The 26,186-nt window shown below is 40.3% G+C and overlaps 1 protein-coding gene across 7 annotated transcripts in view; it reads left to right on the top strand.

Annotated features, from left to right (window-relative positions):
- The first annotated feature begins 1,922 nt into the window (after positions 1–1,922).
- The window catches only part of TESK2 (testis associated actin remodelling kinase 2), a 73,376-nt gene continuing 49,112 nt past the window's right edge, over positions 1,923–26,186 (top strand). The window contains exons 1-2 of one of the 7 annotated variants that reach the window (XM_064719353.1): positions 1,923–2,092; positions 9,597–9,897. In XM_064719353.1, the coding sequence (XP_064575423.1) occupies positions 9,679–9,897 (219 nt within the window). In that variant the 5' untranslated portion in view covers positions 1,923–2,092; positions 9,597–9,678. Of the gene's footprint in view, positions 2,093–2,165; positions 2,244–2,337; positions 2,356–2,376; positions 2,481–3,594; positions 3,613–7,993; positions 8,012–9,596; positions 9,898–26,186 lie in introns of those variants that run through there. The other 6 variants (XM_064719355.1, XM_064719356.1, XM_064719354.1 and 3 more) reach the window with 6 other exon arrangements.

The raw sequence follows: 26,186 nt of genomic DNA, 5'->3' as shown, positions 1-26,186 counted from the left end.
GGAACGAGGATAGAAGGGAGATACTGTTTTCTTTTTAAGGGGATACAAAGTCGCAGGACCCTGACATGAAGGACCCCAGAGCTGACTTCACAAAACCTTGGTGAAATAAATCCCAGCAAAATATAAAGCATTGAAATTAGATTTATTTTAAAAAAAAGTTCTAAAGAAAAAATCTTACTAAGACCCTCTATTCTGAGACTCAATTCTGCTTGAATATAGAGAAAAGAGACTGATGGATTTGAGTAGTTTCATCTGCTTTGTCACTCTCTAAAATATGATGGATATAATAATATTTTTAACGGCTTAATTACCAAAGTTTGCTGCACCCTGTGTTTGAGCTGTCATTAGAATAGATGTTTGCAGATGGTTGATATTTAACATTTGTGAGTGTGGGAAAATTTCCTGTGAAGGAAATCCAGGAGGAAATTAAGAAAACAAGACATTTTTTGCCTCCACACAAAGTACTTTTAATCTGTTACCTGTGCAAAGATGATAATAGCTTTTGTAGTTGAACATATGGGGAAAATTTCACTGTAGACTCTTGACTGAAATTCTGAGACTAAATTTAATCAAGACATTGCAGAATAGAGAGATTTTAATCCAGCTGTAAGGAAAAGTCTCTGTTCAGTATTTAGAGCTGGTGCTAATGTGTCCAACGGCAAACTCCCTCAAGCACATTTTGGATCATGCTGAAAAGACTAGATGTAAAATTAATTATGAACAATAATGAGAAAACTTGTTACTAATATGGTACAGCAAAGCTGAGTGACACATTCTTGCCCAAGACTCTTTTTAGTCACAACTCCTCTGGTTTTTAACTCTTTGAGCTTTGGTAATTCTATCCATAACTGTACAGTAAATGAATTTTGTTTGTTGAAGAGTTTCAGTAAAAATAGCTCAGCCTCTGCCAAAGATGAGGTCAGGGAAAAAGTCAGCCTCTCGCCAATGTAAACCAAAACCAAATCCCCCTCACAAATGTTTAATGAGATGTTTTAGTCCTGCCGTGCTTTGGAATAGATACTTGGAATCCGGCAGTCCATCACAGCAGGAAGAAAGGTGTCTTTTTCCATACCTGCTACAGGCTGCCTACATGCGGATAAGTGATAACTTGAAAAATATCAGTTTGTATGTGAAAAATCCCAGATTTATTTCATCCTGGCAGCCAAACCCCCAGAATATGTGAGCTGGATTAAGCAGGTTCCAGGCGGGGACCGGGGGGACAGAGCCGTGTGACCGACAGGGCAGACAGATGGGAAAAACCGGAGGAGTAAAGGCTGAAGCTGCACATCCTGGAGAGAGGAGGAGAACGGAGCAAGGGATGGGGAAACCCAGCAGGGGACGGGCAGTAAGGGGCAATAACAGCAGGGCTGCCACCATGGAGCCCAGCCGCGGCCACCGCGGGCCGCCTGCGAGGGGCTCAAGGAGGGGATGAGACCGCGACCGGGGACCAGGACCAGGACAGCCGAGTACCCACCCCATTGACAGCTTCAGCCACCCTCGCTAAAAGCACACGGTGATTGGTTGTTGCACCCGCCCATCACTGGCTGTCCCGCTTTCCTACTGGCTGATTCTTTTATTTATAATCCGCCCTCAGGAGCTGGCCAATCAGAGCGAGGCGCCCATAGCAATGCCCCCTCTTCTTCCTGCCGCTGTCTCCCGCGCGTCTCTCGGGAGTTGTTGTCGCTCCTGTGATTGGTTAGACAGCGTGTCGATCAAGCGCACTCGACCAATTGAAAAGGGACATTCACGCAGACTACCTGCGAATCCCTCCGCCCTGTTTCCTTTTCCCATTGGTCGACAGGCACTGTCCATCACTCTTTGCTTGGCCCCGATTGGCTGCTAGGGAGGGGCGGCTCCCGGCCGGTTCCCGCCCCGGCGCTGTGGGCGGTGGCGCTCGCGAGGAGGAGGAGGAGGAGGCGGAGCCGGCGGTCGCGGCCCCGGGTCCCGCAGCCGGGCTCCCGCCTCACATGGAGCCCCCGCGCCGGCCGCAGCGGCGGGGCGGACCCGCGCCGGGGTGCTGAGGGGCCGCGGCTGCGGGATGCGGCCATGAAAGCCCGCGCCGACCGCGGGCCCTGCAGGCGCCGCCGCTCAGGTAACGGCCGGCGCGGGGGCGGCGCGGGGCAGGTCCGGGCGGGTCGGCGGCGGGGAGCGGGGCCGCTCCCGGGAAGGGGCTCCCTGCCGGCACGGGGGTCTCGCCGCCCTGAGGTGAGCGGGGCGTGCCGGGGAGCAGGTGCGCGGAGCAGGTGAGGGGCGGCGGGAAAGGCGCGCTCTGCTCCGGGGGCAAGGGTCTGGCGGCGCCCGGCGCGGATCTTTGCCCGGCCGGGATCGCCTTGGAAATGTTCGCTCTGCCAAGAGGTGCGAGGGCTTGGCTCGGCTTTTACTGTTTGAGTGCAGCCCTGTAAGAATACGTGAATCACGCGTTAATGACAGGCTCTAGTGTCCGGGTGTATGTGCGAATAGGTTTGCTTTATGGCCTTCAGGTGAGACGTGCTACACAAATGTAGGGGGTCACTCTTAATGTTGTATCCCTTGGAGGGTCTGCAGGGTTTTTGCTTCAAGTACGGGGGACTTTCCACTTGTGTGTTCCTGTAAGTGGTGCTGTAACAGTTGAAAGCTACAATTTCAAGAGTAATGAATTGAATTGGAAGAGTACTGAGTTGAATTTTATTGAAACGTTTCTGTTTGCCCATCTAAAAAAAGCAACAGCTAACATTTAGGTTAGTTTATTCGAAGCCTTTGTGCTTAAATTTTTTTTTTCGTCGTTGTTGTTTTATTTTTTTAATAGAGATCAGAGTTCTACCATATTTTATTGTCTGCAAAATCAACAGACTTATAGTTCCATGGGCTTAATTAGGCAGTGGAATTTGCAACCTAAGATAAGAATTTTTATGAGAAACTCTGACGTGCCCTGTGGACTAGTCATAAACCTTTCCATTTAGTCATCATCCTTGGAAATTATTGTTGCATGCCAATAAAAATGTCATTTTCTGATTCTTGCAGTGTTCAACTGTAGACATGGCTGAGTAATTCCATTGTCCATTTTGGTTTGTGTAAAACCTTCCTGCAGAACGAGTAGTTTAAACTGAAGGCAAAGGTGTGTTCCCTATACCTGGTGGCAGGTGTGTGCTCTCCTGTGTTTTTTGCTTTGATTTGTTTTGTGGCTTTTTATTAGGAAGAACAGCTGGCAGCTGGGGCCAAGCACAAATTAGGGCCTACAGAGCAAGCCTTGCTTCAGTTCTTCATATTTTTGTGACCATGGAAGGACAGAGTTAGTTCACAAGAGCTGCCCTGGTGGCACAGGCCTCCTGTAATTTAGTTATACCCTCTGATTCCAGATATTTGCTTTTGCCATTGTAATCCTTTATGCAAATGGTTTCATGGACTCATGAGAGAAATGCAAGGTTGAAGGAGGGGTTTGTTGCTTCTGTATCTGCTGGAGAAAAGAATGAAGCTTGTGGTTCACTTGCATCATAGGTTCCCTTTCTGTATTTTTCCTGTAGCAGACACCCATGCATTTGCACAATGGCAGAGCCCTTTGCTGTGTCCTTGCAGTGTGGCATCTACAAGCTGGCACAAAAATAAGAGCTCTGCTAGGCAAGATCAAAAAAAAAGGTCAGTGTTCATAATTTTTCCTTAGAGCCCTTTTCTGCTTATTAGTTCCCTAACATATTCATTTGGAGCTGTGTGTTCTTCAGTAAGTCCATCTAATAATCAGCAACTGTATCACAGCGGCTCCATCTGTTGTCTGTTGCCAAGTCCTCTTTCTGACTTAGATTGTAAGCTTCTTTTCATATGATCCTGTCACTTTTTGTTAAGTTGAACACATTGCTGGTAGGGGCTAAACCACTTTCTGGTGTGATTGTGCTGTTGGTTGCACTGGAGAAATGGAGCAGCTTTTGCAGCCAGCAGTGGAGCTGGTTGAAATAACTTTGCTTTTGATGGCTGACCTGGTGCACTCCAGGTCCAGGGCTCTCATACTATGAGTTATGTGTTTTCCATTGCACAGGAACTTCACATTGGTGTGTAAATACCAGCAGACATCAGTGTCTGCAGTACCTTGAGAACAATGGGTTTGGGAAGCCCTGTTCTCACTTGAGAAAGTCATGAATTATTGAAGAGCAAGTTACTGTTCCATTTGTGCAGTAAACAAGGTACTCGGTGTTTCACTGTAAGGTGCAGCCAGTGACACAGCCCTGTGCTTAATGAGGGTAGCCTACAGAATGTCTTCAGTATTTGTGGAGATGATACTTTAAGCTGGAAAATACAAATATTGACTGCCTTGTGTGGGATGTATAAATATCAGATTGTGTCCAGGTATGGAATTCAGCCTGTTTACTTTGTCTTCATCCCTCTGTCAGGCATTCGTGTTCTCTTCCCTTTGCTGTTCTGGATTGTCTCACTGGCTGCATTGAAACAACAAAAGTTGTTTCCAGCCTCGTGTGAATCCCTCAGTGCTAGCAGAGCTGTCAGCCCTCACTGCAAACCCAGCACAGAGGCTGGGGGGAAATTCCTAGATTGAGATGTTACAATGCCTGTTGGTATTAGAAGGCTTTGATTCCCTTTCTTTTTATTAAGAGCTCAGCAAATGTCAGCCTGCTGACACCTGGAAGGCATGAGCAGCTTCTCAGTGTCTCTGCTGGGCTCTGTTTTGTTAAGCAAACATAATGTATTGAAATTATCCATTTGAAGCAGCAGCTGTGTCTTGTACATGATCTACTTGAGTGCTGATTTAAGTGCAGTGGTGCTCTGTCCCCAGGCTGGAGCCTGCCTGAAACCTGGGACTGAAAGCAGGCTAGGACAGGAGTGGATTGTTGCAAGGTCCCTCATAGAGCTTTAGTTTTGTATTGTAATTGGACCCTAGAAAATTACACTGTGGGCATAAGGATCAAGTAGTTTTCTGTTTATTTGTGAGTTTTTAATATTCTCCCTCAGTTATATTTGCCTTCTAAATATGTGCTAGAAATTATGCCTATGCCTGCTGAAAATATTTTTAAACCTACAACCTTGGCCCTGAATCCTGAGCTCTGCTGTAATAGCTGGTCTCTCTTACTAATTTCAAACTTGGCTAGAGTCACAAAATAAATGAACTGTTTGTTTCAGCTTAGCCTCTCGTGGAGGTTTGTTTGCATTATAAAACCATGATGCAGTTCAGCAGACTTCCAGTTTCTGGAGTGGTGCAGCAGGGCTAATGCAGGTCTCTTCTGAGGAATGTCAGTTCTAGTTTGCAGGAAGCTCATGCTTTGACAGCACTGGCTAGAGCTGGGAATTATCCTGTGCAGGGGAGATGAAATGAAAGCAAAATGTCATGTAAGTGAAAATAGAAAGTATTGGGATTTTCATGTTCAAATGCACTGTTGTAACTAAGACTGAAAATTGAACCTAAAGACTTGTCCCATAAAGTATTCAAAACGAGTTCAGGTTCAGGATGAGCTGGGCCAAACATAACCCAAGCTCTGGTATTTGTAGCTACCTCATCTGTAAATATTTGGTATTGTCTTCCTCTCAAGGACAAGAAGCTAAGGCATGGACAAACCAAGGAACTTTCCTCTGTTAGAGCAGGTGACAGCAGCTGAGAACAAAATTGAGTGCCTGGTTCTCTTTACCTGTTCAGTTGAAATTCTTTGGTTTCATTTTTAAGCATTTTTTCATTGTTTTTATTTTTTTTCCTCCAGGCTAAGGACCTCAGTCAATTCAATCTTTGGAAAAGTTCATTCTTTACATTTCTTTGAAGCCCTTCTGAAATTTGCACAGTACAACAGTGAAGTCTTCTTCCCCCCTGAGTTATTATTTTGTGGAGTGACACTTGCCAGCATCATTCCTTTAATTCCTTTGTTTTTGTAGTGCTGGCTGTTGAAGCTTCATCAGACTACAAGTTTAAATAGTTAACTCTTGGCAAATGACTTTTATCAAAGCTTTGGCATTTTGTTCTTCAGAAAAAAAACCTTTTCAAATGAATAACATGCTTCTGCCAGATTTATTGCTTTTCAGGCTGAGTGCCTGGTGATGGTCTCTGTGTCTAAAAATGGTTGTTGTTATTAGGGCCATCTTTTAGGAAATTGTGAGTTTGACATTTGAGTGCAAATATGCACATATTTATAAAGATACTGGGGACAGAAAACCTCTTAGCAATGAGTTGAAATGTTTTTTGGAAGGATCTTGTTTTATACTCTGAGGTTGAGGAGCCTAACCCATTTTTATATCTGTGAAATATAAAATGTTAATTACTGCCTAATTATGCCACCTGTTAGTTTGACACGGATGTTTAGGGTGTAACTTGATGTGCTCTTGTGGGGTTTCCATCTTTAAATAATTGCAGGCTCTGGCACTGGTTTTGAAAGGTAAATCTCTAATTAACCCAATTAATGCTGATAATAGTTGTATTTATAGTAATTTCTATGATTAAACAATCAAGGCATTCATTCAGTGAAGAAACTGATTTTAATATGATATTAATATGGATTTTTTTCCTTCAAGGTGTGTTTTGGTAAGCAAAGAAATTAAAATGTAGTAGGGCATGAAATGTTCTGAAATTGTGCTTTTTAGAAATGAGAAATGGCTGAATAGGGCAGATATGCATTTTGAGAGGTAAATTTCAGAATTACTTTGTTCTTGGCATTTTTCCTGAATAAGGGAGTCAGAAAAATTGTTCTGGAAGCTAAACATTTATTAGGAAATGTGTTTTCTAGTGTGTAGTGTCTTTTAACTGTCTGCTGAGCACAGCTTAAGAGTTTTTAAGCTGAACCTTAATATGAAAAAAACCACCCAACAACCTTTTAGTTGGTTACAGGATAGTGTTGGATTCTGCTCAGTGCACTTTAATTAACCATACAAGGTAGTAAATTAAAGTACCTCAGACTGACTTGACAGTCAATTAAACCTTGGTTGATTTCATTGAGAATGTGATCATTAGTGTAATTGGCCAAAATGACAGGAGGCCCACTTGGAATTGTGCCCACTTGAAATTTTCCTCTAATTCTGTGTATGCAATCCTGGGCAAGATAATGGAGCTGTATCCTAATATTTTCCAAGGATTTTGTGTAGCTGTCTGGAAAGGTAAACTCTAGCAGGCAAAAATGAAGGAATGGGTTACTTGGGAATCCAGATGGCAAAACCTTTTGGGGTTTTCTTTTGTGTGAAGTACAGTGAATTGCTTCTCTCATTGTGGAATTTGTACGGAGTTTTGCAAAGTTCACCATGTGATTTCAATCAAAAGGATGTGTATGTGTGAGGGAGATTTTTTCCTTTGTTAAATAGATGTAGAAATTGTGTTGAGGCCATCTTTTGTTAATGGTGTCTGGATACTTAAGAGATTTAGGCTCCTCTTGTTTAATACTCCTCTAACTTGGTCTGTCTTCCTCTAGTTAAAACAACAGCAGTCTTTCCTATTTTATTTTTTGAATCTTGCTTTGCCTGAGGACTTCTAGTCTTTAGTTTGCTGGGTTGCAGTGTAGATGTGTTTTCTCACTGGATTTGTTCTGGGGTTCTGCACTTTCTGTGGGGTGGTGATCCCGTGGTACCCTGGGGTGCTGGGTTGTCAGGCTGTGCATTTCTGGGGGCAAATGTTTGCCTCCTTCCATGGAAACTGTCTGGTGCATGTGGGTGCTACTCTGATGAAAAGAAGTTCTAAAAAATTGTTCCTTCAATTACTGTAGGTTTTCTGGTCAGTCTTCAAAGATGGCATCTTCTGATCCAAAAAATTATTACCATGGTTTCCTCTGTCTGTTCTCCTTCCATAGACAGTTCTTTCTTTATCTCTGTGAAAAGTAACCAAAATATAGCTTGTCCTTTTCAGATCAAAAGGAATTATTTAAGTGGGCCTTGGAAAATCCCAGGCATCTTGTCTGTAGCTGAGGAGATTCTCTGGGCTATTTTTCTCAGGCTTTTTCTTCCTGTGATGCTTCTGTGCCTTTTCCAGACCCTCAAGGCTCCTGAGTCAAGAATACAAGATCACAAACTGGATCCTGCTCTGCTGTGTGCCAGTTGGCCACTGGAATCTGAAAAGGGCAGTAAGGTTAGGCATGTGGGAGTCTGCATACAAAATTCTGTAGGGAAACCATGATGTGGGATTTGAGAGAGATTAAATTTTCATATTGATGCCTTGGTGAGAGTCCCTTATACCCACTGACATCCATTTAGAGAGGTGTTAAGATGTTTGAAATAAACACCCTTCTTTTTTGGAGTGGATGAATTGCAGCCAGTCCAGCAGAGCTGATTTCTGTCAGCAGGGGAGGGAGGGCTCTGTGTGAGCCTGATGTGCTGGCACCGAGCATCCCTGAAAGAGACACTGCCTGCAAAACATGGCTGTGGCAGCACTCTGTGTTTGCACAGGACAGCTGCTGTGCCTCTGTTGCTGAGATGCTTTTCAAACACACTGCATTGTTCATCTTTGTAAATAGACGTGTAATTGCCTGCTCTGTGGTTATTTTGCCCACCTTTTTAAAAATTATTTTATTGTTTCCTTCCCTTCTCTCTAGTTTTTCGTTCACCCTGAGGAAAAAAAAGTAGCCTCTTTGTGACTGCTCACTTTGTTCAGGCTTTGTAGGTGTCACCAAATTGCTGTAAATGAACAGTGAAGTTTGGAGTAGATGAATAACTGCCTAAGTCTAAGGTTTAAAGAAAAAAAAATTAAAATACCTGTGTTTTATAATTAAAGTTTTAAAATACCAGTATTAAAATACCTGTCAAGTTTGCCAGTCCAAGCTGAATTTGATGGGCTCCAGAGTCATCCTGATTACTTCATCATCCTCTTAAAAAGAGAAAAAATTATTAGTCCCCCTCCTTTTTTCCCCCTTTTCTCCTACTTGGCAAATGTAGCTTGTTTCCTGTGTTTTCAGTTGAACTGAAATTAATATAGCTTTAAAAAATATCTTTGTGAGGAAAATTTCTCTGGCAGATTGTTATAAGAATACTTTGAAGCAGGATTTTTTTTTTTTTTTTAAATTTTTTTTTTTATTAATTTGGGAGCTAGGTGTTCAGTGGGTATAACTTTGTGTTCCTACCAGGTAAGGAATTGATCTTGGAACTTACAGCTCATAAATGGAAGCTTTAAAAACAAGCTTTTGATGCTTTAAGTGAATAACTTTCCTTATGTTGATTGAAAATATTTAAAAAGGTTTTTTATAGTTGGAGATCCCTTGGTCACTGGGGGATCAAGGGATCTGAAAGTGAAATAGTTTCTTGCTGTAGCAGTAGATTGGTCACCAGCTACAACTGAAGTAGAATAAAATGTTACATTTTTGGGGTTTCCTCTGGCTCTTTTGCTTGCTGTAGCAACCAGAATTGAAGTAAAAAAGAAAGGGTTGGGGGCAAGGAATGGAAGTTGTTTGTTGCCAGGTAAATTTTGAGTTCCAAGCCTATTTGTCTCAGAATAGTCAGAGCATAGGGTATTTCCATGTATCTAAAGGAAAAGTTCATTAGGTTTCTGTTTTTACTGTTAATGTGTGGTGCTTTGTTTTATTTCTTTGTTTTTTGTGCCCCTGCTTGGATAGCTTTGTTCTTTTCTTACTCTCTTAAATGGATGCAAGCTTTATTGGAGTCCTGTCAAACTTACTAGATACCTTCACTATAATGGTCATCTCTATTTTTTTGTATTTTAGGATCCAACAAGAGTAGAGAAGACAGCACATTACCTAAGATGTGAGAAGTCCTCCCACAGTGAAATAAAATCTTGTTTTCAAAATGGACCGAAGTAAGCGGAATTCAATAGCAGGATTTCCACCACGCCTGGAGCGCGCTGAGGACTTTGACAGCAGCACTGGAGAAGGGACTGCATCCCAGCTGGGCAGAGTTTGTACCTCTTCATACAGAGCCCTGATAAGTGCCTTTTCCAGACTTACTCGTCTTGATGATTTCACATGTGAGAAAATTGGCTCTGGTTTCTTCTCTGAGGTGTTCAAGGTGTGTGTTTGTTTTTTTTTTTCCTCTCAGTGTTGGTTGCTTCATGTTTGATGATGAGAATGTGCAAAGTGCTTTCCACTGAAGTCAAATGGTAGTCCTTGTATTTGCTTCACTCAAAATGGCTCAGTGATGAAGAACTTTCAGGCTCCAAATATTTCTTCAATCACTCTTTCAGCTGTTTTTTTTTGTCACTTATAATTTATTTGAGGAGTTGCAGAGCTTTTTGGGAGAAAGAGAAAAAGCTAAAAATAATTGCTTTATTTTTTGACCTCTCCCATGTCTTTTTGCATTCATGTAGTGTTAAACATGGCTGTTGATTCTCCCATATGTAAGTGTAAATGTCTTTAATTTAGCTGGTTTCTGGGTTTTGTGGGGTAGTACACATTCCTTTGGTAGTCTTTGCCTCACAACACTTAGATGCATGTGTTAAGGAGTTCCATACGTGGTTGCTGAATTTGGAACCACAGATTTTATTGCACTGAAATTACATTACAATAAACTGCTCTTCTCTGTTTCCTTTGCTGCTTATGCCACACTTCTAGCTCAAATAATCAGAGATTGGTTTGAAGGAAATAATATGAATAAGAAAATCTGATGTTGTCAGTGGCTTGCTGCTATGAATGTGGGACATGGAAAAGACCTTTTGAAAGCAATTTGACAAATGCAGTTTTATAGTGCTGTTAGTGTTTCTGCTTCTCTGACTGTTCTGGTAAGGTTTATTGTAGAGGAACAGGACGTGGAGTTGTCTTTCAGGCATTGAAAAAAATAGTCTATTTCCTAGTTCTAGTTCCTGACTTTGCGTGGAGATACCCTCCACTCAGTTTTCTGGCATTTCACTGAAATGGAAACAATCTTACAGTGTATTATGTCCATTTCATGACAATTCATCTGGTTTTTTTTTACTGATGTTAAACCAAAAAACTTTTTATCCAGTTTTATTGCTGTAAATAGATACCTGCATTAGAAAATGGAAATTATTTTGATATTGCTTTAATACCCAAAGGCATTGAGATTTCCAGGTATATATTTCCTGTTGTGTAAAGGCGAGTCACTCCATGGAAGTTTTTCTGTTCAGCTAGATGTATGAAATTTTAGTTTTCACTAACACAGGTTTTTAATTCTTTCAAATGGCTAGACATGAAGAACTTTATTCAGGGTGTGTAGGAGACTTGGTGCAGGACGTTTCTTCATAATGCCAGCTTTTGTAACAGTTGAAAACAAGGGTTTGTTTGGTGTTTTTTGTTTGGTTGTCTTTTTCCTTATTTCCCTGACTGGAAAACTTTCTGAATGTTAAATGCTTTAAAGTTCTGCATGTTACTGGAATTCATCATTACAGTTTCTCTGGTGAAGCTGCTGTGCCATATATAGAGGTACCAATAGGCTTGGGTCGTGTCTAAATAACTAGGAAATAACAGACCTCGGTTTACTTGAGAGAATTTCAGAATTCAGGTGGAGGGGAAAAGGTAGCTAAAAGTAAAGATGAATTTCCAGCATTCATGGTAATTGTTTAATTTGAGAATTTGTTGACTGAGAGAAATCCCTGATACCCAGTTTATTTTTATGTACATTAACAAGTCCTCTAATTCTTTAAAAACCTTCCCCTGCTATTCTCCTTTGCAGTGAGCTAAAGCAGACATCCAAGGAGCTGGATTGAGTTGGTGGCATTACTGTGGGAGCTGTGGTGGTAGCCTGAGTATCTGGTGTCTGTTTTCACAGAAACAACCCCAGTCCCCCTGCAGGCAGAGACTGACTGATAAACTCTTTTCTTTTGCATCAGTTTCGACCAGAGCTCTGCAGTTCTGGCACCAAGGGGTGAGGATGCATTACAACTTTATCACAGATGCAGTTCCAAAGTCGTTTAAACAGGTTTCTGTTCTGCTGCTTTATCAGCCTGACCACCTCTGTCATTAATCCTGCTGTGCTGATGATCAGATTTCATGTGAGAACCTTGATGTGCTTCCAGCAAAGAGAGCCTCGTGGCTTGCCACAGTTAAATTTCACCCTGATCTGCAGGCTCACAGCTAAATGATTGAAGCTGAGCAAAATCCAGGATAGTTCTAAACTTACTGTGTAAGTAATTTTACAGGAGCAATGAAGCCTTCCCTTTAAATGATCAAAGGTGTCTCAAAACCCAGCACATCTCAGAGCTTTTTCAATCATGTGCTTCTCCATTGTTTTGTGTCATACATTGGGCTCACTCAAGCGATTTAGCAAAGAATGCTTGGACTATTTTAAGGGTTTGAGATTTTTGTTTTGCTATGTAGTTGACAAATGTTTTTCAGTGATTTCTTCCCCTCTATCCTTTTCTGTGGAAACTTTTTATAGTACAGTCTGTTGTGAGGGTTAGAAGTTGCCTTCTCTTAACTTGTGAATAAGAGTATGTTACAGCTCGGATGTGTATGTTAATGGTCATATATGCTATAAATGATCTTTTAACGTTTCTAGTGCACCTTTATTCACAAACATATTAAATTCAGAGTATTAAACTGGTGTTTTGATTTTGTTAGCCATTACTATAACGCTTTGAGTTCATGTTCAACTGAATACCAGATATTATGGAAACTAGTTTAAAAAACCTGAACTTTGCCAAAATATCAGCAATCTAGTTTGAAGCAGCTGACTGACTAGTGCCTGTTCTAAATTTCAATGGCACGTGCAGCTGAGGTTTGCTTTTAAGATCAAGCTGGGCAGAGACTGTTTGTATAAATGAACATCCATGATCCCAAACCCTTAAACTGTTGGGAAAACCAGGTGATGAAACTGTAAGGAATTGTAGGGGAATCCAAGCATTATACTGAAATGAAGTATTGCATTAGGAAATAGTTACTATTAATTATAAAATGTGTGTTTGGAACAGCAGTCAGACTAAAATCCAGGATGATCTTCTATTCACATTTACCTTCAGGTTCAGTACTAAGTATTCCAGTTGCTGTGAATTTCCTTCAGGTGTTCTTTTTGTCTCTGCATTCTGTAGCTGAACTTTTGAGAGAGACTGGAAATACTTGTGACATTTCAGTGTTAAAAATGGACTTTTTGCAGTTTATCATTTGTGTGCACATGAAAACAGGAGTCATTGATCCAATATAGAATTGTACAAGGCCGAGTATTAATACAAAGAAAAGGCATCGTACTTTTGGATGTCTTAAGATGGGTGGTGGGTGCAAAAGGATCAGTAGCCTCAAGGTGTTTGTGCTGTATGTGCTTGTACTGTGAGGCCTCCTATTTGAATACCCTGGGATGATGTTCCCCAATTCATTAATTAGTTGTTAGTCTTTATTTGTGTGGTGAAATTAATGTTCTCTGACTTTGGAAAGCGCTGGCTGATCAGGAAAGGTGTCCCTGTCCAAATATGTACCTTGTACCTGAGGCTGGGATCCTGTTTCCAGTATCTATTTAATGTCTTCAGGGTGTTTAGAGATAAGCAGCATCCAACTGTCTAATGTGAAAGGAGAAACGAGGCTGGGCTGTGCTCACAGGTAGTACTTGTAATGCCCTGAGGATAAACCGGTAGTTCTGTCACCTCTAAACATACAAATAATAAATGATGCTAGATAGTGTATAATTTATGGTATTGTGTGTCATGGGCACATTGTCATGGTGGTGGGCTTGATCTCTGGAACATCTTGTTCTAGGCTGTGGGAGGTTTAAGAGATATTACTGATGTGGCTTTCCCAAAGTGACTCAATGGAAAGTTTTTTTTTTTGTACTTTATGACTTCATTACCATTCAGATTAACATTTCTCTCTGTGTTTGTCTGTAATTTTGCAGGCCTTGAGGAGTCAAGTGCAGAAATGTTTAATGTCACTTTCTTCTGTTGCCTCTGACCTAGGTTTGACAGGGCTTAACTAGAATAACAGTGCAGAGTAGGAACAGAACAGTAGAGTAAGTGAGGGATTAACTCATGAGATTTAAAACCCCAAAGTTGTGAGAGCTCTCTTGACCAAAAAAAAAGAGTATCTGTCTTGGTGGGCATGAATATCTGTATCATGTTATACTTTGCCTATAATGTCTTATAGTTGAACTCTGTCTAAAAATAAAGGCATTTTAAACTTCTCAAACAGTTAGGGCTTGGAAGAGTTACTGGATCATCTGCACACACTGCACATCTCCTGAGGTCTTTGAATTTTACCAGTAACTGGAATTTTTGTCTAGAGCATATATTGACACCACATACAGCACAGATGTACCTCCCTTCCTGGTTTTTAAATTCAGTTCTGAATTGGAGATCTCAAAGACAATACCATGCCCTAGTTTTCTCAACAATGGCATGTAAAAACCATCCTCCAGCTTTGTGTTACACTCTTATAATGCACATCACTTGTTGCTATCATGGCACATTAGTACCTTATATTTAATGGGTGTGGACCTCCTGTTCTGTAGCCTTAGTCCTTGTTTGCAATGAAGGTTTGCATTTGGGTATGTTGGATTTTGCTCAGATAGATTTAAGATATGAAGTGGCCTTCACTAGTTAATGAAATAACACAAACAGGGTAATGGTCCAAATGTAAAAGTTTTGGATTTTTCCAAAGTGGCAGCTGGAAGTGGCAGCTTCCATCAGGAGGAAGGCAATGCAGAAGGTTGAGGTGGAGGAGACCTGGCTTGGTTCTTGAAGAGACTCCTCTGTCTTACCCTGCTTTGTCATGTCCAAGTGTATCTTCAGCTGGCCCTGGGAGTCTGTAACATGCTGTAGTCAGTTGTGGCACAGAGGCTGATGCCTTACAGAAGTCTATATATTGCTATTGCAAAACATGTATATATTTTACTTAATCAATTTTATTACCTAAATTGAAAATTAATGTAAATCTAGGCAGGGATGTTATGGGAGTTACTACAGTATCCTTAGCTAAGCCAGGCAAAAGTATTTCTGCTCTGTTCTTGGCAGCTACTTTTGGCTTGTCCTTTAAACTTCCATCATAAAAGATTCTGCAGCCTCCTTTGGTGTATCCAGGCTATAATTTATTATTTTTAAATGATCCTTTTATAGATAGAACCTCCCAGTTTGAGTTGTTTCTACAGCTGGTCCTTCCTATTTGCTTATTGACTCTACTAGCAACTCATTACTTACAGAGGTTTCCATTTTCCTGTGGCATTTAGTCAGAAGAGTAACATGTCTGTGAGTGTGTGGAAGGAGGGAGGCAGATATTTGAGTAGTTATAAAAATGAGCATGCAAGGAAGGGAATGCCAGTTCATATTAAAAGGAGAATATTACTACAAATAGGACATGGAAAAAAGGCAAGGGACCTGCTGCTTGGTTTTCAGCCCACGCTCAGCAAAATCCCACTGCAGAAGGTGTTGGAAAGTGTCAGAGTTTGCAGACATTTTCCTGGACTGGAATCTTTATTAACTTGTATTTTATCAGATAAACAGGCACTGCAATATTTGAACTGTCCAAGTGTTTTAAATCTAAATGTGAGTCTGTGCATTATTGCTGCTCTTTGCAGGATGGCCCTTCACCTGCTTGAGCTGGAAAGGAAGAAGCTCTGGAAAAGGGATGGTACAAATTTATTGAGGAATTGAGAAAGCATCTGGAAGAATTACTTTCCATCATTTATAATTGCTTTCCTCATACCTTCTCTATCTACAGTGATTGTCACTTTGTCTTAAGGAACAAAGTAGTAACACTGTCAGTTTAGAAATTTGAAACACAACAAAAACATCTTTCTGCATAACCTGTAGATTTTCTGGTATTCAGGTTAAAAGTACTCAGAGAGCAGCATTGATGATGTAAAACTTCACTGGGAATCTCAAATCTTGCCCATGCTTTTTCTTTGTCCTTATGGCTTCAGTTTCAAAGTTCTCTCACTTTGTCATGTGTTGTTTTGAACATTTGGTGAAAGGTTTGTACTGGGAAAGGATCTTATTTGCCTCTGGAATTAGCAGCCTGATCAGAGGCCTAAATGTAAATGTCTGAACACTTAAGTGTTTTTCAAAAACTTTGTAAAACATTAGAGGTGAGATCACACAGTATCCATGATATTTGTGGTACTATTTGATAGGCTTAAAAGATACTTCATTTAAATTATTCTATTAAGTATTAAATTTCAAGTTTTAGGCTTTAAATACTTTTCAACGTTGTATATTTGACTTTAGAAAAGTTGGAGAACACAAGTTGTTAACACATGAGGACAAAGAAACAATAAAACTTGGTTTAATAAATAGAGAAGTGATTCAGTGGATGACTTTAGTCTTAATGTGTTTGCTGTATAAAAGTTGTCATCACAGTGCATAAACAGACTTACAATAAGGAAATAATTATTTGAAGGTGCTCTTCAATGTAAAGACAAAGGCATGATAAAGCCCAATGGCTAAAAGCTGTAATAAGAATTGGACTTATTTTAAAAAAGCATCTATGGGATGTGCCTTACCAACTAAAAATTTTCTCTTTCCTGTTGTTTTATTAGTGATATTTGTGGCCATCTTTACTAATTTTTTAGAATGTTCTTGATTAAGTTTGGTAAAGTGTTGAGGAAGTTTTAGCTTTCAGCAGTATAATACCAAATTTGGAAAGTCATGGTCTAGACAATAGGAGTTTTTAAATTGAAGAGTGGGGGTTTTTTTCCTCTTGAAACTGCTGTAGCCACATCAAGTGAAATGAGATCCTTCAAGGTCTACTTATGACAAATAGTGGCAGAAGCCATCTTTTTAGGGTGGAAAAGGAGTAGGGAATGAGTAAGTGGATTATTGTACATTTTGGTTTTGCAGATATAATAGTTGATCTTTTAGGCATGGGGAATATGCTCTGTGACTGAAAAGTGACTCCCATTTGACCAAGGCCTATCTTCCCTCCCTCAGGTGTAGAGCCATTGTTCTTGTCCCTGCCTTTTTGTGTGATGTGATGCCAGTTAGAAAAACTGACAGCAACTCTTCTTGTCCATCTATACCTTTTGGCCTGATTTTTTATAGGATTGAGTTTTAAGCTGAAAATCTTTTCCTTTTGACTAGTGAAGGAAACTCACCTTGCTCAAGGTGACAGAAGTAAGTTATTGGAGGCTAAAGGTCTCTCCTGTGAAGTTATGGTGAAACAAGCTACTAATTGTTTGGGAACACAGTCACTGTATTATGTAATTAGCCAAGGAGGCTAGAATAACCCTGAAACTTCACTTCAAACTCTGGGGTTTTATTAGAGAGGTGATTCTGATCAGTTTCTTTCTATTCTGGTTCTTGTCAGGAGTAGGAAGCTTCACCATTGTGGAACTGAGGGATAAATGCAGAACTCTTGTGAATTTGATTTTTCTCACACTGATGTGTGAAGTATCAATCCTTTGGAGCCCTTCTTCCAACTGCTAAGATGATTTGTATGGTAACCACTTAACCAGACAGTTGTCTTCCTCTTGCTAATGTGGTTTTTTTTTTTTGCTCTTGAGGTGCCAAGCTGCTGTCATCCTAGTCCTTGTCACTTAATTAGCAAATGCTTTTACAGGGCATAGGCTACAGGGAGAAGTAGTAATAAATAGGCTGTGCTCCAACAGATCATTAATATAGTAATTAAAAAGCTCATATGTGTTGTTGGTCTTTATGGATTGCACCATCGGGGCAAAATACTCACTTCCTCCCCACTTAGCAATGCTGAATTTTAATGATATTAGCATATATCTGAAGTGTAGAGCACTCTTAGCAGAATTAAAAATGCTTTGAAATACAAGGTAGAATGGAGGGCTAACTTACATTTGCTATCTGAAACAAGTTCTGGGTTTTATTAATTTATTTTCTGTGTACAAATCTTAAGATATGCATCTTATAATCATCTTAAAACATCAGCTGAGAAAACACTGGGATTGAAGGAGTACCAGGCTGCAGATTTAATGAAAGCCTTGTCTTTAGCAGTGGTGTTGAAATATTTTAAGAAAATTTCCAAAACTATACTTCCTTAATGCTTCTTCCTACAGTTCTGCTTGGCATCACTACAGTCAAGTCTAGAACTCTAATGAGTAACACAAATTAAAACAGGGTGAAACAGTTCTTACACTATGTTTCACTTTCGCTGATTGTGTCAGACAGCTTTTCTGTTGAATAAGGAAATATTTAGAAAATATGATAGAACTACCCTGAAATCAACAATTTGTTTGAAGACCAAAAAGGCAGAATAAAAATCACTGAAACCAACTTGATGTTAAAGAATTCTCTGTCAGAAAAAAAAAGGAACATAGTTTAATGTAAAATTGTCTATTTGAAATGGATTTTTACCTGCTTCAAAACCTGGCCTCTCCTCAGCCTTGCTGAAGAGCTGATCCATGGAATGTCCCAGGTAAGTCTTTGTTGCCCTCACAAATAGAAAGAGTGCTCACAAATTCTGTCAGCACTAAGAAAGACACTGATACTGTAACAAGTACCGTGCAATAGGAGATAACCCCCATTTGGATTTGTGTTCAGTACAGTGACTGCTGTAGTTCAGAGTCCTTTGGGCCTTTGATTTCCTCCTGTCGGACAAGTGCCAATCTGGGTATCACTGTGCAGTTTTCCCAGGGCAGAACAGGTGGCATGATTCCCTTGGCACTGAAATGTTTGTGTGCTTTTTTGTCTTGTTTTCCATAATAATTTCTCAAGCACGGTTAAATGAGATCTGTTTAGTTTTCTCTTCTGGATGGAGATGTGCTGGGTTGGCAGCTCTGGGATTTTCTGTGTTTTGCCAGCTGGCAAACATGCACATTTGTGTAAGCTCATTCATAGCTGATACTGAGAGACAGGTGCTGATTTACTGTTCTTCAAATAACTGTGCTGGCACATGTCCAGTGTTAACATGACTGCGCCTAGAGAACAAGAGTGCATCACTTAAAAGCTTTGTGAGACACCTCTGAGGCACCTCTCTGGACTCTTGTTTACTGGGATTGGCACCAGGGGACAGTTAAATATATTTCAGTGGTGGATTTCACTACCTGTGCCTGGGGAGTGACTGTGATGTTAATGCATACAAATGCATATGTGTTACTGCCTGATACGAAATGTAAAAATGAAAACTGCAAATTACTGTTGGTGGCACTAACAAAATAGAGATGCTTACAGTCAGATCCATAGGGAATGCTTCTCCATAGCTCCTTAGCAGCCAGAACTTCTTCCCAGTAGATGCCGAGGCCGTATCCCAAGTGTAGGAACAGCTTCTCCCGTCCGTGTGCTCCCTGTGCCGGGGAGCTGCCACAGCTGCTGTCCCTCAGAGGCTGGCACTGCCTGCGGTGGCTGCAGGGCCCTTGGCAGCGGTAGCAGCTCTGCAAGGTGGGGCCCTGTGTTTGATGGCTGGTGGTGTTGGGGGTTGAGGAGAGGACAGAGCTCTGAACCATCGGCTGGAGCGATCGATCCCGAGACAGCGTTGCTTTGTTAACTAATCCGGAGCTGACGATGTGTCTCACCCACACTGACTCACTGCTGCTGCTTTGTAACATTCACATCAGCTGCCCGCAGTTAAATCCTGCAAATCCAATTCCTGTGCTTCCTAGCCTTTACAGGCCGTGAGGAGACATAAGAAATTGCATGGCATATTTAATTAGCTGCTTGTGTAAGAACCTAACTCTCAAGAAAAGCAGTTTCGTGAAGGCTTAAATAACAAGAAATGACTTAGAATTTTTGGTTTTGGCTGTAACCTGATAATTATTGACTGTATCAATTTATAAAAGCTGAAGTATCTTCAAGTAAGCAAAATGTGGCTTCTTCCTGCTCCCTGCTCTCTTTTTATTTGTGGTTGTGATCAAGTTCTAAGTGCTGTGATTATAACAGCAATAGCTGTATGTCAGTGGGCTCTGTTCTGAAAGGTGAGACAGACTTCCTTACTTTTGCATGGTGATGTTTATTTGAAAGATTTATAAAGGAAATCTAAGGAAATTATTTCTGTCCCAAACAGAACTTTCAAGGCTCCCATAGAGTTTTGAAAAGAAACCCCACAAATGTGTTTGAATACCAATGACGAGATTATTGGTGTAGTAGGGGGACTGTGTGCTCACTGCCAAACTGTTCATATACTGTGCAAGTTAGAAGATACAATTTCTGTGTCAGGAAAACTCAGTCCAAAGTATTGATTTCTTCAAAATCATCTGCAGATTATGTAAGTATCATTATCTTTTATACAGGATAAACCCATAGTAACATGGGAAATATTTAACCATAAGTATTAAAAATTAAATGGGAAAATAGGAACAGAGATATGATATCTGATTATCTATTATCCTTGGATGTTACAGCAGTCATTTGCAGATGTCAGTCTTCCAGTTTTCTGCCAGGTAGATAATATCACCTCAATTTTATAGACCAGTTAGGTAACAAAAGAAAGGGAGTAGCTTGCTCAGTGAGCTGAGGATAGCTAACACTGAAAATTGGGAATAAGCTCTCAGTTATGAACTTCAAACTCATTATTTCTTTTTCTTCCCTGACTATAATATTACTCAGGTATAAAGTACATGGCTGAGCTGTTTGCTGAGGCTGTGGTAAAGCAGTGCTGATCCAGTGTCTGTGTTCCATGTCCTGGATTGCAGAGGAAAGTTTATATGGTTACATTCTGCTGAACTGGCTACAGAATCAGTCAACTTCTCCACCCTGGGCTGTGCCTGTTTATTTCTCATCTCAAACTGTGGAACAATAGTCCTCTGATCAATTTGTGCTTTCTCTCAAAATAAGACTGTAGTCTCTTTTTGCCTTTATGGCTTGATTGAGATCAAGTTAATGGCAGAGGCAGAGATACGTGCACAGATTCCTATCAATAAATGGTTTGTTTAAAATAAAAAGGTGCTCTATTTTGGACCCTGGTTCTAGATTACAGTGGGCAATGAAGAAAAACAAAATACAAAAGAAAAATTTAGAGTTTTTTGGCACACAAGTGGATTTACAAAGTACTGCTGTATTACTGATTAGAAATTCACTTTAGTTTGGAAAAAAAAGGGATAATTTGACCGTAGGTGTGGAATATTCTCTAGTAATTGAATATTTCTTTGCTGAATTGGTGGTGCTCAAAGTTACTAAAGTTATCAAATTAGTACTTTTGTTTGACTAATACTGAGCTTGTGTACTAAAGGGAAAATGGTAAAGTCTTCAGCTTTTTCTGTGTATTTCTCTCAACTCTTTTTAGCATTAGAAATTAATAGAATCATAATTACTACCAGACTTCTGGAAGGTTTTGGGGTTTATTTTGTGCCTAGTTTCTGTAGATCTTCTGAACCTGTACTAAAGCTCTTGTAGCACATGCTGACTAGTTTTGTTTGGCAAAGTTTTGTTACATTTGGCATGTCTCTCTTCTTGCTGCAAGAAGTTGTAGTATAGTGACATTCTGTATTACTGCTCTGAAAACAGCCACAACCCATCTGACTCTCTGGCATCAACACAGCAGCTTACTATTATCTGAACTGGTGTATTTCTTTCAGCTTCTATTTGTCATTGCAAATTTTCCTAGTGATATGAAATTTTTGATTTGATACAGGCGTGACTGCCATGAGTATGTGTATCTGACAGTGGGTACATTTTAATGGTAAGAAAAACTTCAGGAAACAGTCTTATAAGCACTATGATCTGAGCTGAAGAGCAGGTTTATCTTTGCTGAAGGGAGCTTTTCCAGTCAACCATAGATTTAAGGCATTCTTCTTAACATTCACTCTCGAGGTGTGAATATGCATCCCTGTAAGTGTGATGACTTGGTGACTTGACTTGGATAAAATACAGCTGACCCTATGTTTTTTAAAAATATTTCTTGTGCTGTCACAGCAAGGAAGTAGTCTGTGTTTGGGAGAAGTTTTGTATCAGAGCCAAATTGCTGGTTTGCTTCCCTGTGAAAGAGTTTTTCCTGCCATTTGGTAGGCACTCATATGATGAAGCCTTTTCTCTCTGACAGTGATTACTGCTTTATCTCACGTGCCTCACAAGCTTTATTGTTAACTCAGTTAATCAAGATTGAGTTGTGTAAAACATGTAGTGCAAATGGCCTAGGATGGTAGCTAAGGGAATGCCTTCATCTCTTCTCATCAAAGAGAAAATACTTGTAAATCAAATGAAGACAGAGAAGCAAATGCAAGGAAGGTGAAATATTTGGACCAGAGGGGACTGCTTTAAAAATGGTGTTTGGGATACATGGCAGCAAAGGTGAAGGTAAAATGGCCAGATGAAGACCAAGATGTGTGAAAGAATGAACAAAAAATTGGTGTGTGTGCTAGAGCAGCAACATGATTTTATGGAGTAGGCTGTATAAGTAAAGATCTGTAAATGTATTTAAGCAGTGAGGCTGGATGCCAGAAGGAGGGGAAGGTAAGGAAAAACTGGAAAGCAGTTAAATCGAGTTTTGGAAGAGAACTGTGACAAAATAGTTCCAGCTATATAATGATGATTTGGAAAATAATGAAAATGCAATGAAAAACTAGGAGCACAGCTGAAAGCTGTGTTGGCAGATTTACAATATCAGTATTAGGAAATGTTCTTCAGATGTTTATTCCAGGGCCACCTGGAAAGGTACAGTGAATGCAGATCAAAAAGGCTTTGTGAAAGATGAAATCAGGCTAGATTTCAGCTATTGCTTAAAAATACCTCCCCTTCAGTCCAGCAAAAAGTAGAAGTAATATAAATGTTTGGATTTTCAGAGAACCCTGACAAACGTATATGATGTAATAGATAAATAATAATCTAAAGTATATTTAATTTTTTTAACTATAAAGAGCTTTACAGCTAAGCAGCAAGCTGAACATTAAACCCACGAATTTTTGCATGATAATCCTCATGAACTTGATTTAGTGACTACTTCTCTGGAATGTGAGCCCTGCTGAATCACTATTATGAGATTTCCTTTAAATGCATCACTATTTTTTTACCTGTATCCATGGCTTCCTCTACTTCCCACTTGATTCTGACGAAAGGGGTAAGGATCAGAACATGGTCTGATGTGAGCAGAACCACACAGGTAACCATGGCCAGGTCAATGTCCAAAGTGCTTTGATCCTGGGAGAATCACCGTGCAAAGGGACAGTTTAACTGCCTGTCAGCAATAAAACAGGGAGGCAATATCTGGTTGCTGTGACCTTGGAGATGGAGTCACACACATAGGTAAGCAGACTGAGAAAGCAGCTGTAGGATTGTCAGAATGTTTCTAAGCAGAGAGCCATGATCCAGACATTGCTGAAAGGTTATTTGGTCTGATATGCAAGGGGCCATAATTAATAATAATGTCAACAGCTTTGAAAGCTTCACAGCAGCCTGCAAGTTGCATCAGTGAGAGGTTTGAATTGCATGAGTGAATCCCTGTTTATGTTGAGTATACAGGCATATGCTTGAGGCAAACTGCCTTGTAAACAAATGTTAAATTGGATCAGCAGTATTGCCAAAATATTTACTAATTTGCCTTCTGGAGTCAGGTGGTTGAAGCATGACTTCCACGCTTTTATGGCACAGAGGTGGCCTGAAAGGAGAAGAAGGATTAAAACTAAACAGTGTGCAGGGCTTTGGCAAGGCATGCCAGGAGAGACACAAATTTTGTCTAGGAGATGACTGATGGGTAAGTAGGCATGGAGGGCAGAGCTGACAGCTCCTTCCATGTTGATAATTCAGTTTGACTGAGACCTTAAAGACAGAACCTGTCAGATCCTTGTTGTCAATTTGTTCTTGCCATAGCAATGCTATTTGCCAGTTGTGCTTCATGGTTAGTCTTAGGTGTATTCCAGGTGATTAGCATTGTGCTCCATAATTTATAAACTGATAGTTGCTTTTATTCATAATATTGAGTATTGTCCTCTTGAGAAAGATGTCCTCTCACCTCCAGTTCTGCTTCTTCCTCTTTGCTTAAAGGATAACTAACAAGAGAAGAAGAGGCCCTTTTTTCCCTTTCTCCCTTGGTTTGATTTGGAATTTTGCTGTTCTGTCAGATCTTGTAGAAATACATCCTCCAACATCAGAAGAATATACAGAACTAAAAATTGCTGGTGTTACTTTACTCTGTTCTTTAAGTGAAACAAAGCATAGTGCTATGTTGGGTACTATTTAGAGACCAGATAACTGGACAGACTCTGCTGCTCTATGTGTAAGAAACTCGAGAAATTTCCAAGCATGAGGAATATGATTTTATAAAACAAAAAAAAAGAAAACCTTACTGCCCCTGCCACCAAACCTTGTTCAGTGTCTCAAGATGGGAAAGACTGCAGGATAGCCTAAAACAGAGGATGAAAAGTTTTGTCTTTGTAAAAGCAGCTCATTTTTCTCTGGATGTGCAGGTAGTGCTATGGACAGTCAGACCTTTGAGAAGCACTTGTTGACCACTTCTTGTTGCATATCAGACCTGAATATCCAAGAAGCATGCAGGATGCAGTGACCCAAAAAGTTACCCACCTTCTTTTCTGAGGTTTCCTTAGCTTAAGAAAAGCCATCTGAACAAGGAAAAAGGTTCTGTGATAAATTCTGCTTTTACTTCAGAGTTGAGGCAAAAGAGCAGGAAATTTTGAAATGAAACTGAATGAATTGTAGGAATAGGCAAGAAATTAAGAGATAAGTGGCAGAGTTAATGAGAAGGCAAATACTGTTTAGGACCACATTCCATCTGAGTTCCTGATCACCTTCTGCCTGTATTCGTTCCTTTTTGGCAGACTTTGAAGCTTCTGTGTTGGTGGAAAGCTCGTTTCTGTTGAGAGCATCTCTGACTGTAGGAATTGTTACTTCAATTTTTTTCCCTGAAAACCCCAGATTACTCCACCACAACACCCAAGATTTTGTCTCAGAGGAAGTGTGTTGATTTAGCTGCTGCTGTGTATAGGTTCAAAGCATAGTCCTTTTTTCTTTATTTAAATTTACATTGTTGAAGTTTTCTGAGTCTGTGAAAACATTTTAAACTTTTCCCCCCAACCCAAGGTATTACTTCTAGTGAAACTAAGGTATAACTAAAATATGTTTTAAAAGGCTCTGTGTAGACATTGACCTGTCCAACTTAGTTTATTCATTTAAATTGGCTGGATAAAATTAAAAGTTAATGAAAGTACACAACTGACACAAGAAACCTAGCAAGTAACAATAAACCTCATCAACTTAACATGCAATCATCCTGCTTAAAACCAATAAGCATGCCAAACAGGCAAGACAGGTTGTGTGGAGAATGATTCTCCATTATCTTGTTGTAATGCATTAAAGCTGTAGTTTGACCAGTTTTATTTTAAAACCAATATTACCACAGAAAGGAGGAGTGCCATGCTTGTGAACTTGCTGTTGGTTTCTACTCAGTGCTGGTTTCTATATTCTTTTCCACCCCCTTTCCCTGATCCTTCTTGCTCTGGGATTACTGGGTGACTGTAGGTGAGGCATTTGAGGAGCTCTGTACATAAGCAGAGGGGAAGCAGGAGGAAAAGCAGCTGAGGGCTTTTTTTTCTACTCAGTGCCTCGATGTTGTTTATCACCCTCATCTGGGATGTTTCCAGTGCTACCCTATACCTGAAACTAGGACGGCAAGAGGCAATGTAGAAGTGTTAAGCCAGACACACACCTGAAACATGACACCCTTTCCTCCCTGTACATCTCTGTGCTGTATTGATGGGCTTCGTGTCTAGATGACAATGTTTCAGCTAAACATGCCCCTTTTTCTTGCAAATAGTGCTGTGCAAATAAAACTTGAAAATAGGTATCACTCGCTGCCTCAGAACTGCCAGGGAGGGAGCCTTACTTTCAAAACCCATACCTCATTTTCTTCTTGCATCTGCTTATCATGGATTCAGTTTTTCTTTCTGTAATTAACATATCATAGCTAAAGGAGCCTCTTACTGGAAAAGATGAATAGTCTTCTGAAATAAAAGCAGACAGACTGCTGTTGTTTAAAATGTAGGTAGTTTGTATATACCTAAGTCATAATGTTGATTTCAGTTTTAAATTAGAAAGCTGATGAGTCTTAAATTCCTGTAACACAGACTTTCCTAAGCTAATCTCCATAACATGAATGAATTTGCCATGGGGGTAATTGAGTGTTTTGAGAAATGCATGTTTTGTATTTATGAGCTGCAGGTACTGATGTAGGAAGAAAATGGGAACATAATTTCCGTGAATACTCCCAGTATGTGTGTGGGAATGCCCAACTGCAAGGAGATTCAAAGGCTTGGCAAGCCTTTCACTATTGTGACAGCTCCTTTCTAATAGTAGCACACATCTACATTACACTTGACAGATGGGCTGGTCTGAGTAGCAAGTTAGAAATGGCCACAGCCCTGCATTTCTGCCTGGGGAAAGCCATGCTGAACAAGGTGCTGGTGCTGTGCAGTTGCCAGAGAAATGCTCTTTTTCCTCCTGTTGCTGTACAGCTACTGCTGCCACCCTGGGTGAGGTGATCTCCTGTGCAGGAACCTCTCTGCTTTGCAGCAGGGCT

The sequence above is a fragment of the Zonotrichia leucophrys genome, chromosome 8, assembly GCF_028769735.1.
Source record: "Zonotrichia leucophrys gambelii isolate GWCS_2022_RI chromosome 8, RI_Zleu_2.0, whole genome shotgun sequence".
Classification (NCBI taxonomy): Eukaryota; Metazoa; Chordata; class Aves; order Passeriformes; family Passerellidae; genus Zonotrichia; species Zonotrichia leucophrys.
Note: the sequence above shows the minus strand (reverse complement) of the source record. Positions and strands in the feature narration are given on the sequence as shown.